This window comes from Oreochromis aureus, linkage group 8 (genome assembly GCF_013358895.1).
Source record: "Oreochromis aureus strain Israel breed Guangdong linkage group 8, ZZ_aureus, whole genome shotgun sequence".
Classification (NCBI taxonomy): domain Eukaryota; kingdom Metazoa; phylum Chordata; class Actinopteri; order Cichliformes; family Cichlidae; genus Oreochromis; species Oreochromis aureus.
The window spans coordinates 29,480,619-29,497,032 of record NC_052949.1 but is presented as its reverse complement, the minus strand read 5'-3'; the positions used below and the strand labels follow the sequence as shown (position 1 = coordinate 29,497,032).

Sequence of the window (16,414 nt, the reverse complement as noted above, 5' to 3'; positions counted from 1 at the left end):
ACAGTGCTAACCACCGGGCTGCCCATAAAAACATATAACTGAAAATGTCGAGGGTCAGCTGGGATTGATCTTTATATCGCTGATTTATTAACCCTGAAATAACTAATATTACATTTTCAAGCTAAAACAGAAGAGAAGAGCAGCTATCTATCTATTGACATTGCAGTTAAGCATTTACCACAATCTGTCAAAACTGTTGAAAACTAAGATAGCAGTCTTTGCTTTGGCTTTAAACCATAACAGTCGATGCAAATGTAAGAGGAATTATTTTTCTACATGTTGACTCGTGGATGGGAGGTTTGTTATAATGTGAAACATTTAGGTGAATATACTGATTGCAGATAAGCTACCCATGAGCACTTTGATGAAGGTGATCTTCTGACTATGGTGGACAAAGATGGCATCATGGATACTGTGGCCAAACAGGTGGCCAATTAAAGTGGCCAACATACCTTTTTTCATTTGCTTATTTATCACATGTAAACTTCAGGCACATTTTGATGAAACCTAAAATACAGTACAGTACAATGCAAAACACTACAGGACAATAAATAGTTATTTTCAATGGTGTGATACTTTTTTAGTCCCTTTCTACTCAGTTCAGCACTCAAAGTGCTTTCTATTATACAATGCAGTATAGCCCAGTACAATAGAATACAGTACCATGGATTAAGATTCAATATAATACAGCATAATCTAACAAAATGCAGTACAGTACTAGACTTACTCAGCTGTACCTTCTGAAGCCAATGACTATCTCTTTAGTGTTATTTACAATCAGAAGTAGAAGATTTCTTCAAGATTCTACAAATTATATATATGTGTTCTGTGCGCCTCCTCCTGCCAACAGCAATTATCCGAATATTTATGATGATTATATGACCCGGCATTGTACTGAAAGTCTGAGGTATACAAGGTGAACAGGAATGTTGGCAGCATAATTCCTTGTGGAGCTCCTGCACTGCACAACACCATATTAGACTGAGCACTGCCCAGTCTCACATACTGTGGCCTGTCTGTGAGGTATTCAGTAATCTACTGAGGACATGTTTACTGACATTTCCTGTAGTTTCTCCCTCAATAGCTGTGGCTGGATGATGTTAAATGCACTTGAGAAATCAAAACAGGTGATCCTTACCTTAAATCAGTGTATCATTAGGAAGTGTGTCATCAATGACAGGAGCTCACTTGAAAACAATGTAATTAAATATATAAATGTTGCTGTCTGCAAGTTGCAAGCATAGCTCACATGGTGGGGGGTGGAGCAAGTCTAACAAGGTATTCACACCCATGAATACCTCGTTAGACCCATGAATTTTTTCATACCTTGACTCAAGGTGACTCACATGGTTAACAGTGGGTCACTGACCCCAGGACAACAATCCAATAGGTATTAAATACCTGGGACTCTCATCAGTTGTTTTAGAACTGAAGAAGCCTCTTAATGAGAAGTAAAATGTCTTTACAAACCAAAAAAATGTTCAGTTGCCTTCTTTTCAAAGACAGTACAACACATAATACAACTGTGCTTTAATTTAAGAAAGTCCTGTTTTCTGTCTATAGAACTTCAAGAGAGAAGAGCAGAACTTTGTGGTCCAGAATGAAATTAACAACATGTCCTTCCTTATCACTGACACCAAGTGCAAGATGTCAAAGGTACAGACACATAGATGCTGGAGACATTTGAGGACATGTGCATACCAGTGACCTTATTTTAAAATTAAATTATGCCTGTTTAATGTTTGACTTTGCCACAGGGAATAGTTTCAGACCAGGAGAGGAAGAAGATGAAGAGAAAAGGTGATCGATACTCGATGCAGACAAGTTTGATTGTTGCTACTCTAAAGCGCCTGCTGCCCGTGGGACTCAACATTTGTGCTCCAGGAGAACAAGAGCTTATCGCACTGGCTAAGAACCGCTTCACTCAGGTAGCATAGTAGTGCTAACAGATTACAGAAAGAACTGTTTCATTATAAAAATAGATATGATTCATTTAACTGTTTCTGTGTATTTCACTTCAATTCAGTTCAGTTCAATTTTATTTATAAATCACCAAATGACAATGACTGCCTAAAGGCTCTTTATACTGTAATGACCCTACAATGATACAAAGAAAGCAGATAAAAGCCCAACAATCATACGACCCCCCTTTAAACAAGCGCTTTGGTGCCAGTGGGAGGGAAAAACCTTTGGCAGGACCAAGCTCAGGGAGGTGCGGCTATCTACCATGACTGGTTGGGGTGAGGTGTATGACAATAACGATCAATTATTTGCAGTATTGGTATTCCTGAGGTAAACCTTTAGTAACAGCAAAATAACTCTGCCTTAGCTTTGTAAAATTTTCATTACTAATTACTGAATAAATATTTTTTGCTCATGACATCTTTGATAGGATTTTGTAGGTCACAGAATACCTGTTGTTTGATCGAAGTTAATAATTCTTTTGCAGAAAGACACAGAGGACGAAGTTCGAGAGGTCATCAGGAACAACCTACATTTACAAGGAAAGGTAAGAAAAGGACACAAGTTACTTAAAGTATACTTACACATTATGCCTCTGGGCTTAGATTTTGCCATGGTGTCAGGTTGTTGTCAGTTTATCTTATTCTTGTGAAAGTAATGTCAAAGGACTGGTTTAAGAGAAATTCTTCAAATCTGGCACAAGGATGAAGTGATTCGATTTTGATGGTCGGTGGGCAAACTCGCAAAATTTAGAGTCAAGTACTCAGATTCAGTTTAAATTTCACACAAATCTAGAGTAAGAGGACCTAAACGAACTGATGAACCTTTATGTCCATAAGATAAATAAGGCTACTTCACAGTGATATCATAGGTTATCCGAAAGATATAGAATAGGAAATTCAATCTGTCAACAAGTGATTGAAGGAACTCTATCACTCCACATAGCCCCTATCCCACTAACATCACTAAACTCGTCTGTACGGGAGAGTACAGGCTGTATCAAAAAGAATCATTCGATTTCAAAGTGCTTTCATTCTGCAGCCATTCACCCGGAACAATTGCATTACAACAGCAGTGGCTGCAGTGACTACAGTGAACTATGGGATGACGTATTTCATTGATTATTCATAAACATTGAACATTTTGTATGTAAAACTTTATATTCAGCCATGTATTTTAAATTTAGTGTAAGCTTAAAACACAGCCTTTTGAAAGTGTATGATTTATTTTTGATACACTGTATATTCCAGAGTCATATGTGAAGCCATCTACTTGACAGCTAAAGCTTCACCCACACTGGGTCAGGAAACAGGACAATGATCCCAAACACACCAGCAGGAGAAAGAACTGAATCTGAAGTTATAGAGTGACTGAAATACTGAAAGTAGCAGGACCTTAAGAGTGCTGTGCGTAAATGAATGGCTTCAAACCTAAATCAGCTGAAGCAACGTTATAAACAAGGGTGGGCCAAAATTCTGCCACAATGATTTTAAAGACTTATGAAGTCATACAAAAAAACAACCAATTCAAGTTATTGCCAGCAAGGTAGTTATACAAGCTACTGAATCATGAGCTTTACATGTGGTGTTTCTGTGTTTTGGCTTTTGTTTTGTTAAAGTCGAGACAGATGTAAACCAGTTGGTAGATGTTGGTTGGTACTATATATTTATATACTCACAAAGGTGCTTAACCTTGTGAATAGGCCAATAGAGTCATGCATTTCCTCTGTGTGTCTTACAAAGTCAGAGGACCCAGCAATTCGTTGGCAGATGGCTCTGTACAGAGACCTCCCAAACCACTATGAGGATACTACTGACCCAGAGAAGACTGTGGAGAGAATCCTGGATATTGGTCATGTCCTCTTCCACCTGGAGCAGGTCTACATATTCAAGTTTGAGTTGATTTTGCGCATTTTTGTGCCAACGTAGAGAGTATAGCTTTAAGGTACCCCACGGTCCTCTTAAACTAGATGATTGGTCTTCATTAAAGCTGACCACATACTTCTCCAGGATAATATGGCTTCCAGATGGTAAGGTACACCAACTAAATATCTAGTATACTGAGTGGTTCAGTTTGTGTCTTCAGGTGGAGCATCCTCAGCGCAGTAAGAAGGCTGTGTGGCACAAACTGCTTTCAAATTTGAAGATAAACTCATAGAAGACCTCGCTGTAAGTTAATTTCATTTAAAAAAAAAAAAACAAAACAAGTGGAATTCTTCCGACTACTCTGGAATTTTTACTTGTTTTGAAGGCAAATTATGTGTTAATTTCTTCAGTGTATAGCAGAGTTTTAGCACTTTGTGAATGTGTGTTGATTTCAGAAACCAGGTGAACAGGAGCCATCTGAGGAAGAGGAGGGGCAGAAACACAAACACATAGATCCCCTGCATCAGCTCATCCAGCTGTTCAGCAGAACAGCCCTAACAGAAAAATGGTGTGTATTTTACACACTACCTGTTAAAAGTCCCTATTTTTCCAGTTATTTGTTGCAGTTCATGTCGTTAAAGTCCAATGAATAGCTTGAAATGGTACAAAGGTAAGTGGTGAGCTGCCAGAGGTTAGGTTACCCAAAACTGAAAAATAATGTACATTTCAGAATTATACCAAAAGGCCTTTTTCAGGGACACAACATGGGTTAACAATTCAAAGCTGTTCTGCAGCAGTGAAGGTTGATCAAGCCTTGAAAGCTGCTGCTACTAATTCCTACAGGTGTTCCAACTTGGATTAATTCCAACCCCCTCTGTCTGCATAAAGCAGTGTTGAACACACTGTGGTGCCATACCCTTGTGAGCATCAGCTGAACAGTACTGTACTGCAGTAAGTAGTGTGTTGCTACAAAAATGGTGAGAAAAAGACCATTAACAGTGGAAGAGAGAGAGACCATCATAACACTTAAAAATGTAGGTCTGTCCTGACAAAGAAAGTCAAAGTGTCAGTGAGTACAGTTTCCTTCACCATCAAACGCACTGAGAAACAAACTGTGACAGGAAGAGGTCTGCAGACCCAAAGACCCAAAGACACGACTGAATCAGAGGACAAGTTTCTGAGAGTTAACAGCTTGTGTGATAGGCAGCTCACAGGACAACAGCTTCAAGCACATCTATCTCAAGGAGCTTCGTGATGTAGTCACCTGAAATGGTTTCATTTCACAGGTGTGCCTGTCAGGGTTCATTTGTGGAGTTTCTTGCCTTCTTAATGGGGTTGGGACCATCAGGTGTGTTGTGCAGAAGTCAGGTTGCTACACAGCTGACAGCCCTGTTTGACAACTGTATTAATTTATAATATGGCAACAACCAATGAGGTAAGTAAAGAGAAATGACAGCCCATCAGTCAGTCTGGGAAACTGCTAAAACTCTGAATGTGTCCCCAAGTGCAGTCAGAAAAAAAAAAGCTATGACAAAACTGGACCGCCCCAGGAAAGGAAGACCAAGAGTCACCTCTGCTGCTGAGGATACATTCATCCGAGTCCCGAGGCTCAGAAATCACAAGTTAACAGCAGCTCAGATTAGAGCCCAGATAGATGCCACAGAGTTCCAGTAGCAGACACATCTCTACATCAACTGTTGGCCTTTATGGTCAAATAGCTGCTAAGAAACCACGACTAAGGAAAAGCAACAAGCAGAAGAGATTTGTTTGGGCCAAGAAACACAAGGAGTGGACATTAGACCAGTGGAAATCTGTGCTGTGGTCTGATGAGTCCAAATCTGAGATCTTTGATTCCACCCACCGTGTCTTTGTGTGGCGCAGAAAAGGTGAGCGGATGGTCTCCACATGCATGGTTCCCACTGTGAAGCATGGAGGAGGAGGTGTGATGGTGTGGGAGTGCTTTGGTGGTGACACCATTGCTGGGATTTTTTCAAAATTGAAGGCACACTGAACCAGCATGGCTGCCACAGCATCCTGCAGCGACATGCCATCTCATCCAGTTTGTGTTTAGTTGGACCGTCATTTATTTTCCAACAGTACAATGAGCCCAAACACACCTCCAGGCTGTGCGAGGGCTGTTTGACCAAGAAGGAGAGTGATGGAGGCCTGGCCTCCACAGTCACCTGACCTAAACCCAATGGAGATGGTTTGGGATGAGATGGAGCACAGAGTGAAGGCAAAAGGACCAACAAGTGCTCAGCATCTCTGGGAACTCCTTCAAGACTTTTGGAAAACCATTTCAGGTGACGACCTCATGAAGCTCATGGAGAGAGAATGCCAAGAGTGTGCAAAGCAGTAATCAAAGCAAAGGGCGGCTATTTTAAAGAATCTGAAATATAAAACATGTAAATATTCATCAAAATAATGAAAAACTATTAAATGAGAAGATGTCATTTCAGTCAGTGGTGCACCAAAATTATTTTCCTTAATACAGCTATAATTGTGCTAACTTTGGTGAATGTGTTTGTTTTTGCAGTAAACTGGATGAGGATCATCTCTACATGGCCTCACGAACCTCATGGCTAAGGTATCTGTTGCTGAGTACCAACACTAAACACTTTTGAATTGAAACTCACATAGCTGGCTTAGCATAGACGGTAAAAAAAACCTGTTATTGTTCTGTGTGCTGTTTATGTCATCGACCAGGGATGATGCTTTTGGGCTGATGGATTACTTGCAGGGCGCTGTACTGCCTAATCAAATCACTTATTGCAACTGGCACCTCCCCTACCTTCAGTGTAGAATAGTTTAGTGTGGCCTGAAAAGCTAAGAGAGGGAAAAGAAATTAAAAACAGATGCACCAAACTGTGGCAAATTAACCAAATGTTAGCAGCTGCACTGTTAACAGTAGCACTAGCAGCTGCACTAGTAACTAGTCTTCTGGATGGTAGAGTTGTTGTTGGTTTAGGACACTGTTAATATATCACTGCTTAGTGATTGCAGTCCGAATTGGGTCTGCTGGGTATATTTCTTCAGACACTTCATGCTGTCAAGGCCGGGAGAGCAGTACGTGGGAGTGAACATAAGTGCAGACACAATACAGAGCGGAAATAAGATTTCACAAGTTTTATTGAAATCACAGAATAAACTATGGTGAGACATGAATACGTGGCAGGGAAATCTCTGACGAGGAGTCTTGCAGGTGGCTCTGGAGGCGGGTAGCCCTCTGAGTGTTGAGTGAGTGAGTTGGGTTCCAGCCTTGTATTCTAGTAATGCAGAGGAAGCAGCAGGCAGGAGGACAGGCAGGTGAGAGCAGTGAGTAATTTAAGTCGAGAGAAGCAAGTTGCAGAATGAAGCTGGGATTTGACTGTGGAGACCAGCGTCCAGAGGAAGGAGTAAGGTGGTGACTTGACGAGATTGCTAAAGGCACAAAAGAGATCAAGTACTTGGCATGAACAAAGAAACGAACTGGTGAAGAACTGATGGCAACACTGGTTTTAAATACTGTCTTGCTGAATGCCACAGATGGAAAACACGTGGAGAAGTGTAGGTGTTGAACCAGGGCTCCACCCCAAAAGGCAGATGCAGAGCGCAAGGCCAGGACAGAAAACCACTGAACACTGACCTGGATCATGACATATATATAAACACAAAGAATGGTGTGTTTAGCTTTAGGATCAACCAAGTTCCCCAAAATAAAAAATAAAAAACTGTTTGTGGTGAACACCTACACATCGAATAAAAAATTAAAGCATGTGAGACTCAATCTCACTGCACACTTTGCCAGGCAAAGTGTGCATGGATCTGACAGACAGAAAGATCTGACAGACATGCTCCTAATGAGAAGACGGATGGTGTCCTGGGGGATCTCCTGCCAGATCCGGACCAGGGTATCACTGAACTTCTGGAAAAGTTGAGGTGTTTTATTGGATCTATGTCAGCCGAGCATGGGGGGCAGTTAGTGGTATCAGGCATTGTCATTCCGAAGGAACTACATGCATACTCGAGCCACATGAGGCCAGGCATTGTCAGGCACCAGGAGGAACCCAGGATCCAATGCATCACCATAGGGTCTGATGTGAGTCCAAGGATTTCATCCCATTACTTAATGGGAGTCAGGGTGCCATTACCTAGTCTGTTAGAGGTTTGTGCGTCTGTCCATGGATATGCCTCCCCCAGACCAGTCATACTGAACGATGTTACAGGCGGCATAATGTTCTCCACAGCTTCTCTAGACCCTTTCACATCTGTCACATGTGCTCAGGGTGAACCTGCTATCATCTGTGAAAAGCACAGGGCACCAGTGGTGGACCATTCTGGTATTCTACGGCAAATGCCAGACGGTGCTGGGCAGTCAGCAGAGGGTTGACAAGAGGAAGCTCTGTCCCCAGGCCACCATCATAAAGTCGTTTGTTGATTGTTGATCAGAGACATTCATGTCAGTGGCCCCTTAATTTACCGTTCGATCTACCCTCACCTATAGTCACGAGCTGTGGGTAGTGACCGAAAGAACGAGATTGTGAATACAAGCGGCGGAAATGAGCTTCCTCTGAAGGGTGGCTGGCCTCTCCCTTAGAGATGGGGTGAGAAGTTCAGCCATTCGGGAGGGGCCCAGAGTAGAGCCGCTGCTCCTCCACATCGAAAGGAGCCAGTTGAGGTGGTTCGGGCATCTGACAAGGATGTCCCCTGGGCGCCTCCTGGGTGAGGTTTTCCGGGCATGTCCCACCGGGAGATGGCCCCGGGGCAGACCCAGGACACGCTGGAGAGATTATATCTCTCGGCTGGCCTGGGAACGCCTTGGTGTTTCCCCGGACAAGCTGGAGGAGGTGGCTGGGGAGAGGGAGGTCTGGGCTTCTCTGCTTGGGCTGCTGCCCCCGGATAAGCGGAAGAAAATGGATGGATGGATGGATGGATGGATGGATGGATGGATGGATGGATGGATGGGCCTTCTGCAGGTCATTTTGTAGAACTCTGGCAAGTTTCATCTTGTTCATCTTTGCACAAAGCAGCAGATACCGGCCCTCCCCATCAGTCGTAACATCTGGTTTAAAAAAACAAAGATGGTGACACCGAAAATACTCAGTTTGATGCCTCAGTGCTTTGGAACTTCCCGTCGCTGATGTGGCTATATCTATCCGAAGTAATCAGTCTGTAGTTTGTATGCTTTTTTTCACCTTTCTCCCTTCCTTCAGAGTTGCCATGATGAAGAGGATGACGATGGAGAAGTGAAGAGTTTTGAAGTAGGTGATCAATCGGTCTTGAATCTTCCACTAGTCTCCTCAAGTTTTTAGCGGTTTCATTTTTAGATGGTCTGCAATGATATGTGTCACCTTTCTAACAAAGGAAAAAGAGATGGAGAAGCAGAAGCTGTTGTATCAGCAGGCTCGGCTGCACGACCGTGGCGCTGCTGAGATGGTGCTCCAAACCATCAGTGCTAGTAAAGGTAAGTCTTGCCTATCGCCCCCTACTCTTTACTGTAACTCAGCGGTGGCAAATATATTATGGCCCTTGTGATAGAACCAGGCTGTCCAATCCCTATGCCTGCTTACTCATTGATGTGTTAAAAGTAATTTGTTCTGGATATGTTACCTCTCAGTTGTAAAAGGTTTTGTCATCACCCTGGGTGGACAGGCAACGTGGACACCTACGTTTGTGAACTTGAGAATGATGCAACATAGAATTTTGAAATTGACACCATGGGTGTATCTATTAAAGATATCAGATGAGTTCAAATCTCAGTAACCTTGGCTTCAAGGTCGGGGTTCAGAGGTCAAATTTTATGAAAATCTTGAGAATGCAGCGACGTAAGGGCTGAAATTGATACTATGGTGTACTGCAACACACCTTTGTGTTATGTTGCCCAGCAAGACACACAGTGTTTTAAGATGCACTGTTCTTTATTTACAATTTAGCCTTTCCGGGTTGTTATCACCAGATTTCTCACTGAAGGTGCCTCCTCATATGCAGCCATCTGCTCTCAGTTCCTGTCCCTCCTCTAGGTCCTGGCACTGCCCCCTGAACCCACTGCACCACCCCTCCCCCGCAGCTGAGGCACAGTCCACGGCCCACCACATAGCCCTACAAATTCCCCTGAAGAGAAAATCAGCCCCGACTATGTGGGCCCTGGCCTGTGGATCACCTTGAACTTATAAGGCTGGCAAGCCAGATATGACTGGGTGATCTAGGCATTGACATCTTTCATGTGGTGGAGCCACTGCAGCGGGGCACGATCTGAACAGAGGGTAATTCTGCATCCCAGGAGGTAATAACGAAGAGAGTCCACCACCCACTGGATCGCCAGGCACTGCCATGCTCTACCTGGTTTCTTGTTCTGAGAGTTTCCAACTGATGTAGACAGCGCGATGGTCGATCCCTCTTACTTGCTGGGATGAAACATCCCCCAGCCCTCTGCTCAACGTGTCAGTCTGCAGAACACAAGGGAAGAAAAAGTCCGGCGCGTCAGAGCCTTCATTACCTTACACTGTCTGGCACTGCTCCGTCCACTGGACAAGATCTGGTTCACCCTTTTAGGGGAGATCAGTCAAGGGACTGGTGACCTCCGCAAATGTTGAGATGAACCAATGATAGTAACCAGTCAGCCCCAGCAACCGCTTCACCTCCTTTTTGGCCCCGAGATGCGGGCAGCTTGCAGTGGTTGTAGTTTTCTCCATTTGAGAATGCAACTGCCTGCCTCCCAGGTGGTACCCCAGATACTGTACCTCCCTCTGTCCAACCGCACACTTCTTCATGTTGGCCGTGTGCCCTGCCTGCCCCAGGGACTCCAGGGCTGCAGGCCACCTGCTGCATATGATTCGATGTCACCATGGATGGTCCATGGATCCATGGATGATCATCCAGCTAGGCAGTGGCGTATGCAGCATGTGGACAGCATCCTGTCTGTGAAGTGCTGGAAAGTGGCTGGGGCTCTGAACAAGCCAAATGGAAGTGTGACCATTTGGTACAATCTGTATGGACTGGAGAAGGCCATTTTTTTTGTCCAGAGACAAGTCTGCCAGTAGCTCTTGATTAAATCCAGCATAATGATAAAACGAGCAGTACCTAACCAATCCATAAGCTTGTACCTGAGGCATGGGGTAAGTGTCAAACTGTGACACCTCCTTCACCTTGTGGTAGTCCACGCAGAACAATATAGACCCAGCTTTCTACACCACAAAAACTATGGGGCTACACCAGATGTTTTGTGACTCTTCTATCTCCAGGATAACAGCCAATTCTTTCTGAATAATTTGTCTTTTCTGCTTAGGCAATCTATAAGGGTGTGAATGCACTGAGACCCCAATGCACATCTCAAAATGGTACTCTGTGAGAGTGGTGTGACCATGCAGGGGAGAGCCTGCAACCCTGTCCGACTGCACCTTTTCATAGTCAACATCCCACACTCACTCTGTGACCAATAGTTCTTGCCGCTTGGCAGGTAATTTTGAGATGGATAAAGGGAGCAATACAAGTACTTTAACTCCCAGTGAAAATTATCTCAGCCAAGCTCCCCAATTGTACAGGTGAATGGCCTGGTAAATGGCCTGTATTTGTATAGTGCTTTACTAGTCCCTAAGGACCCCAAAGCACTTTACACATTCAGTCATCCACCCATTCACACACTGGTGATGGCAAGCTACATTGTAGCCACAGCCGCCCTGGGGTGCACTGACAGAGGCAAGGTTCTGTCAGTGGTGCCACCGGGCCCTCTGACCAACGGGTGAAGTGTCTTGCCCAAGGACACAACGACCGAGACTGTCCAAGCCGGGGCTCGAACTGGCAACCTTCCGATTACAAGGCAAACTCCCAACTCTTGAGCCACAATCGCCCCTTCTGCTGCTGACGTTCCTGGGCCTGGATCAGATTTTCTTGTCTTAACCTCCCCAACAGGTGTAGCTCTGCTGTCAGGTCCAGAACATTTCATTCTTTGCCAGGTTTGGACCTCCACTTCCTTCCACCTCCTTCCACTTTTCCTTAATTAGGTCCAACACCCCCACGACTTCCTGCTGAACAGTAACTGAAAAAGAGAAAATTCTGTGAAGGCCCAGGGATCCTCCCAGACTGCAAAAGATGAGAGTCTAGCCTGCAATTTCTATTTCGCTCATCCTAATGAATACACTTAAAAATTATAGACTTTCCAGTCTAGTTAAGATAAGATAAGATAAGATAACCTTTATTAGTCCCACACATGGGAAATTTGTTTTGTCACAGCAGGAAGTGGACAGTGCAAAAGTTATGAAGCAAAAATTAGAATAAAATAATAAATAGTTCAACCGCTCTACCAACCCGTCATTCTGAGGGTGATGGATTCTTGGCCAAACATATTTGATGGACAGTAATTAAACAGTTCTTTTAGTGTACAAGACATGAAGCCCTGGTCAATCAGTATCTCTTTCAGGATGCCACTACTTCAGAATATCTGTTGCATAATCCACCAAAAGTAATACAAAGTGATATCCTCATGCACTATGGTGAAATGGCCAGATGAGATCCATGCCAATGTGCTTAAATGGACCCTCCATTAGTGGTAATGAGTACAACAGCTCTCTTGGAATGGCCGGCTGGTTCGATAGCTGGTATCCTGGGCTGGATGCACACCACAGGCGCACATCCCCTCAAATGCCAAAAAAAAAAAAAAAAAAACAGGCCATGATTTGTTCCCTTTTTCTATTGCATGTGACCAGTAATTGGGTTATAATGAGCTGCCTGTAAGATCATTTCTCAGTGGCTTTTCTGCACCATCAACTGGGTGTGCCTGCGTGGAGCCCGAGTCCACCAAACCTTGCGAATCCGATAACTTGAGTCTATACAGTACTCACTTGGCACCTTACCAGAGTACTGTATACTCCTGGACCAGAGGAAGTCGCTGGAGGGCCAGTGACATGGAACACTCGCCCCATCTCCATCAGCGGGCACTCCCAGTGGACATGTCCCAGCCGCAACTCCAGCACTCCTACCCCAACAAATGTGCTGCTCTCATTGAGGGAAGCAAGAGAACCCACACAGGGAGAAGCGTCATTACATGTTGGTGTCATTAAATGTTGGTGTCATTAAATGTTGGTGTCATTAAATGTTGGTGTCATTAAATGTTGGCAGCCAGTGCACTACAGCTGCTGGCTACAGTGGGACCTCACGGGGCCTCCTCCTCCGGGCCCGGACAAGCCAACTTGCTGCCAGCTGCGGCTGCCACACCAGCTCCTGCGGCGCCAGGTGATCCTCAGCCAGTATCACATGAAAATGGACCCCATTCCACTTTTCCCACTGTGAGCCACCTCGTGAACTTCTCCAATGTTAGCATATTCAGCAGCCTTTCCCCTTCATTGGGCCAGTCTGCAGGCACCTGGCCACCGCCTTATGGAGCCACCTGGCATAGGCAAATGGCCAATCCCTCAGCTCCATCCAGAACCAACAGGAGTGGTCTTAGGGTGGTGAAGCAGGTCTAGGATCACTCAATGAACATCAGGAAAGTAAGTTTTGCTACAACCAGAAGGCTAAGTGCTGCCATCTGGGCCTCCTGATGATCTCCAACTCTGTTGGCCAGCCTCCCATCACACTGCCCTCTAAACCAACTGCACCACCCCTCCCCTGCAACTGAGCCACAGACCCCACCCTTCCACACAGATCTACTAAAAATCTCATACGAGTCTGAACCTCATTGACCTTGACCTGAAGGTCAAGGTTAGAGGTCAAGTTTTCTGAGAGTCTTGTGAATGTGATAATTTGAGAAGTAAGTCATCCAGGACTTTGACACTGATAACATAGGAGTAGTAAAAATCTCGGACAAGTTGACCTCAAAGTTAGAAGTCAGAGATCAAGTTTTTGGAAAACCTTGCGAATCCGATAACTTGAGAAGAAGGGGATGTAGGATTTTGAAATACATACTGTAGGTGTATCTACTAGGAGGCTGAGGGGTACCACCACCAGTATTTTTATTTTAATGACAGATGTAGATTGTTTTTTGTCAAATCTGAGTAAACTCCAGTATCTTATTGTGCTTTCACTGTGTCATCTTTAACAGAAAATGTTAGATTATTTGAAGGACAAGAAGGACGTGGGCTTCTTTCAGAGTCTGGCTGGTCTCATGCAGTCATGCAGGTATAAATAAGATTTCCTATTTCAGGGCTGAAGCAAGTATTTGTTGTCATGATGTAGAGGGTCTAACTCTTTGTTGTGTTATGTGAAAAAAAGAGAGATGTGATAAAAGTAGTTTTCCATGCACCAAGACATCTCCACTGCCTTGTATACTGTGTTATGCCATCTTGAGCAGTAGTGAAGATATGTAAGGATACTCTTTGTAAACTTAGATTCAGCTTTCACTACTGTCGATCTGGTCACCAAACCTACTGGCTTACAACTTTCACACCTGTCTACCACTGGGTCAGTGACCTTCTGACTAATCGCGTCCAGATGGTTAGATTAGGCCCCTGCTTCTCTTTCACTGTCACATTGAACACCAGCATTATTAAGCTGTGTGTTGAACCTCCTTTTACATCCTCTCTACCCTCTGCATCCCAATCAATTTTCCACACTACAACTAAGTTTGATGATGAGAAGACTGTGGTTGGCACATCTCAGAAGAAGATGTGACAGCCTTTGTAGATGAAGCCCCAGGATGGGATACAGAGAACAACCCTTAGCTCTACCAAAACCAAAGAACTCATGATAGATTACTGGAGGCACAACAAATATCATAACCAAATACACATTGATGGAGACTGTGTGGCAAAAGTTCCTGTCTTCAAGATTCTTGGTATACAAGCTTTAGAGAATCACTACTGGTCCAGAGAAAGCACTTATCAAGGCACTGCAGAGATTACACTTCTTGAGAAACTCCCCCTTCATTGCCATTCTGCATCTCTGTAAGATGTGCTGACAGCTAAGTAGCAGACAGAAAATCCCTTCAGAGGATCTTAAAGTCTTCCCAGAAACTATCTGTACTCTAAACTCGCCTCTTTGGGGGAACTTTCAGCTCTCACTGCCTTAGCAGAGAAGAAAACATGATTCCATTTTGCACATTACCTGTTGAAGTTACTGCACTTCGGCAGACCATTCAGGTCCCTGTAATCATGAACAAACAGATTTATGAACTGTTTCTGTTCCAGAACCATACTAGAACTGAACTCTGCCAAACACTTATCTTGACTGACTGACCAGCAAAACAGTAGTTACCTTTGCATTACAAGTACATGCTTCACTCTACCGTAGTGCAGTAATTCATATTGTATTAAATTCTAGTTATTGTGTTCTCTTGTACTGTTGTGTGTTATATTTCATATCATTATTTCTGTTATATTTGCCAGCACCTTCTGCAAATTTGGTTGTACTTTGTGCAATGTTATGAATCTAATCTAATCTGGCGGGCAACTTTGTGTGCTCAGCACTTTTGTAAGTTTTTCAAGGAAATGGCAAACTGTACAAACTCTTTTAACAGGGTTTAAATTATTGTTGTTTCTCTGAAAATATCATCACCATTGATCCAGCAATGAATTTTAGTACAATTTTGCACTGAATAGTTTAAAATTCAGACAACAATATGTAAAATATTTCAATAATTTAATTGGATCTTAAGCATTTTAGCTAACAAAGAAGCTTTGTAATAGTAAAAGACCATCACAATAAAGAAGCTATCATGAGCTCAATGCTTATTTATATGTTGAGGTTGTTGTCATTTTGGCTACAAAAGTTTTACTTGGTTCTATTTGCTGACAGTATTCCTAGGAAGGTAGTAAAAGGCACAGTTGTAGCAGAGAGAAAAAAAGCCACCAAACAACTCAAATAAACCAGATGTCAATTTTGGAAGAGTGTATGTCAGCCTGACTCAGCAAATGTACAGACCATACACACATAAAGGAGATGGACAATGGGGCATTCAAGACAACAATGAAATAAAAACATTGAAAACCACATGAGAGACCAATATTCAACATAAACCAGGAATAAAACTGCTGGTCAGAGACTTGCACATATGGGATAAATCCACGGAAAAGGAAAACACTCATCAAACAAGGGCAAGGCAAGAACACGAATAGAGCAGAAATGTGATGGATGTAGTGATTCACACTATATTTGTCTTTGTTTTAGTGTTCTGGATCTAAATGCATTTGAGAGGCAAAATAAAGCAGAGGGACTGGGAATGGTGACAGAGGAAGGATCAGGTAAGATTCCCTGTGTTTATATCTTTTGGACTAATTTTGAAAAAATACATTTACAAAAACCAAACATTATCAAACATTTCTTTTTCCGGGATGGAGTTGATGACCTTAACTTTCTATTTATTGAAAGCATAGAGAATGTTAATATTAAAATACTTAACTTATCTAGGTCTAGTTAAAATATTTAATTAACCCAATGATGATCAGTGTAAAGCTGCTTTTAAAACAACACAATATTCTGAAATAACCTTCAACACTGTAGAAACACTAAGATTGTAGAGAGCCACCATTTATTTTTCACATTGCTCGTTATAATCAATAAAAAGGTTTTTGGTTTTTTTCCTGTGTAAATGAGGTGGTAATTCAGTGTTGCTGGTTCGCGTGCATTATCAAGTATGATTTTCTGATGTACAAGCGTGCTGATGATTTGTCTTGTAC

General features: G+C 43.2%; 1 protein-coding gene across 1 annotated transcript in view; it reads left to right on the top strand.

The window, feature by feature from the left end:
* Nucleotides 1-16,414, top strand: part of ryr2a (ryanodine receptor 2a (cardiac)) — a 268,931-nt gene that overhangs the window by 194,926 nt on the left and 57,591 nt on the right. Inside the window, 15 exon segments of the mRNA XM_039616258.1 lie at nucleotides 1,564-1,656; nucleotides 1,758-1,928; nucleotides 2,450-2,509; nucleotides 3,705-3,839; nucleotides 4,048-4,096; nucleotides 4,099-4,130; nucleotides 4,283-4,395; nucleotides 6,364-6,392; nucleotides 6,395-6,414; nucleotides 9,020-9,067; nucleotides 9,171-9,303; nucleotides 9,424-9,458; nucleotides 12,921-13,034; nucleotides 13,843-13,919; nucleotides 15,906-15,979. Of these exon segments, the coding sequence (XP_039472192.1) occupies nucleotides 1,564-1,656; nucleotides 1,758-1,928; nucleotides 2,450-2,509; nucleotides 3,705-3,839; nucleotides 4,048-4,096; nucleotides 4,099-4,130; nucleotides 4,283-4,395; nucleotides 6,364-6,392; nucleotides 6,395-6,414; nucleotides 9,020-9,067; nucleotides 9,171-9,303; nucleotides 9,424-9,458; nucleotides 12,921-13,034; nucleotides 13,843-13,919; nucleotides 15,906-15,979 (1,183 nt within the window).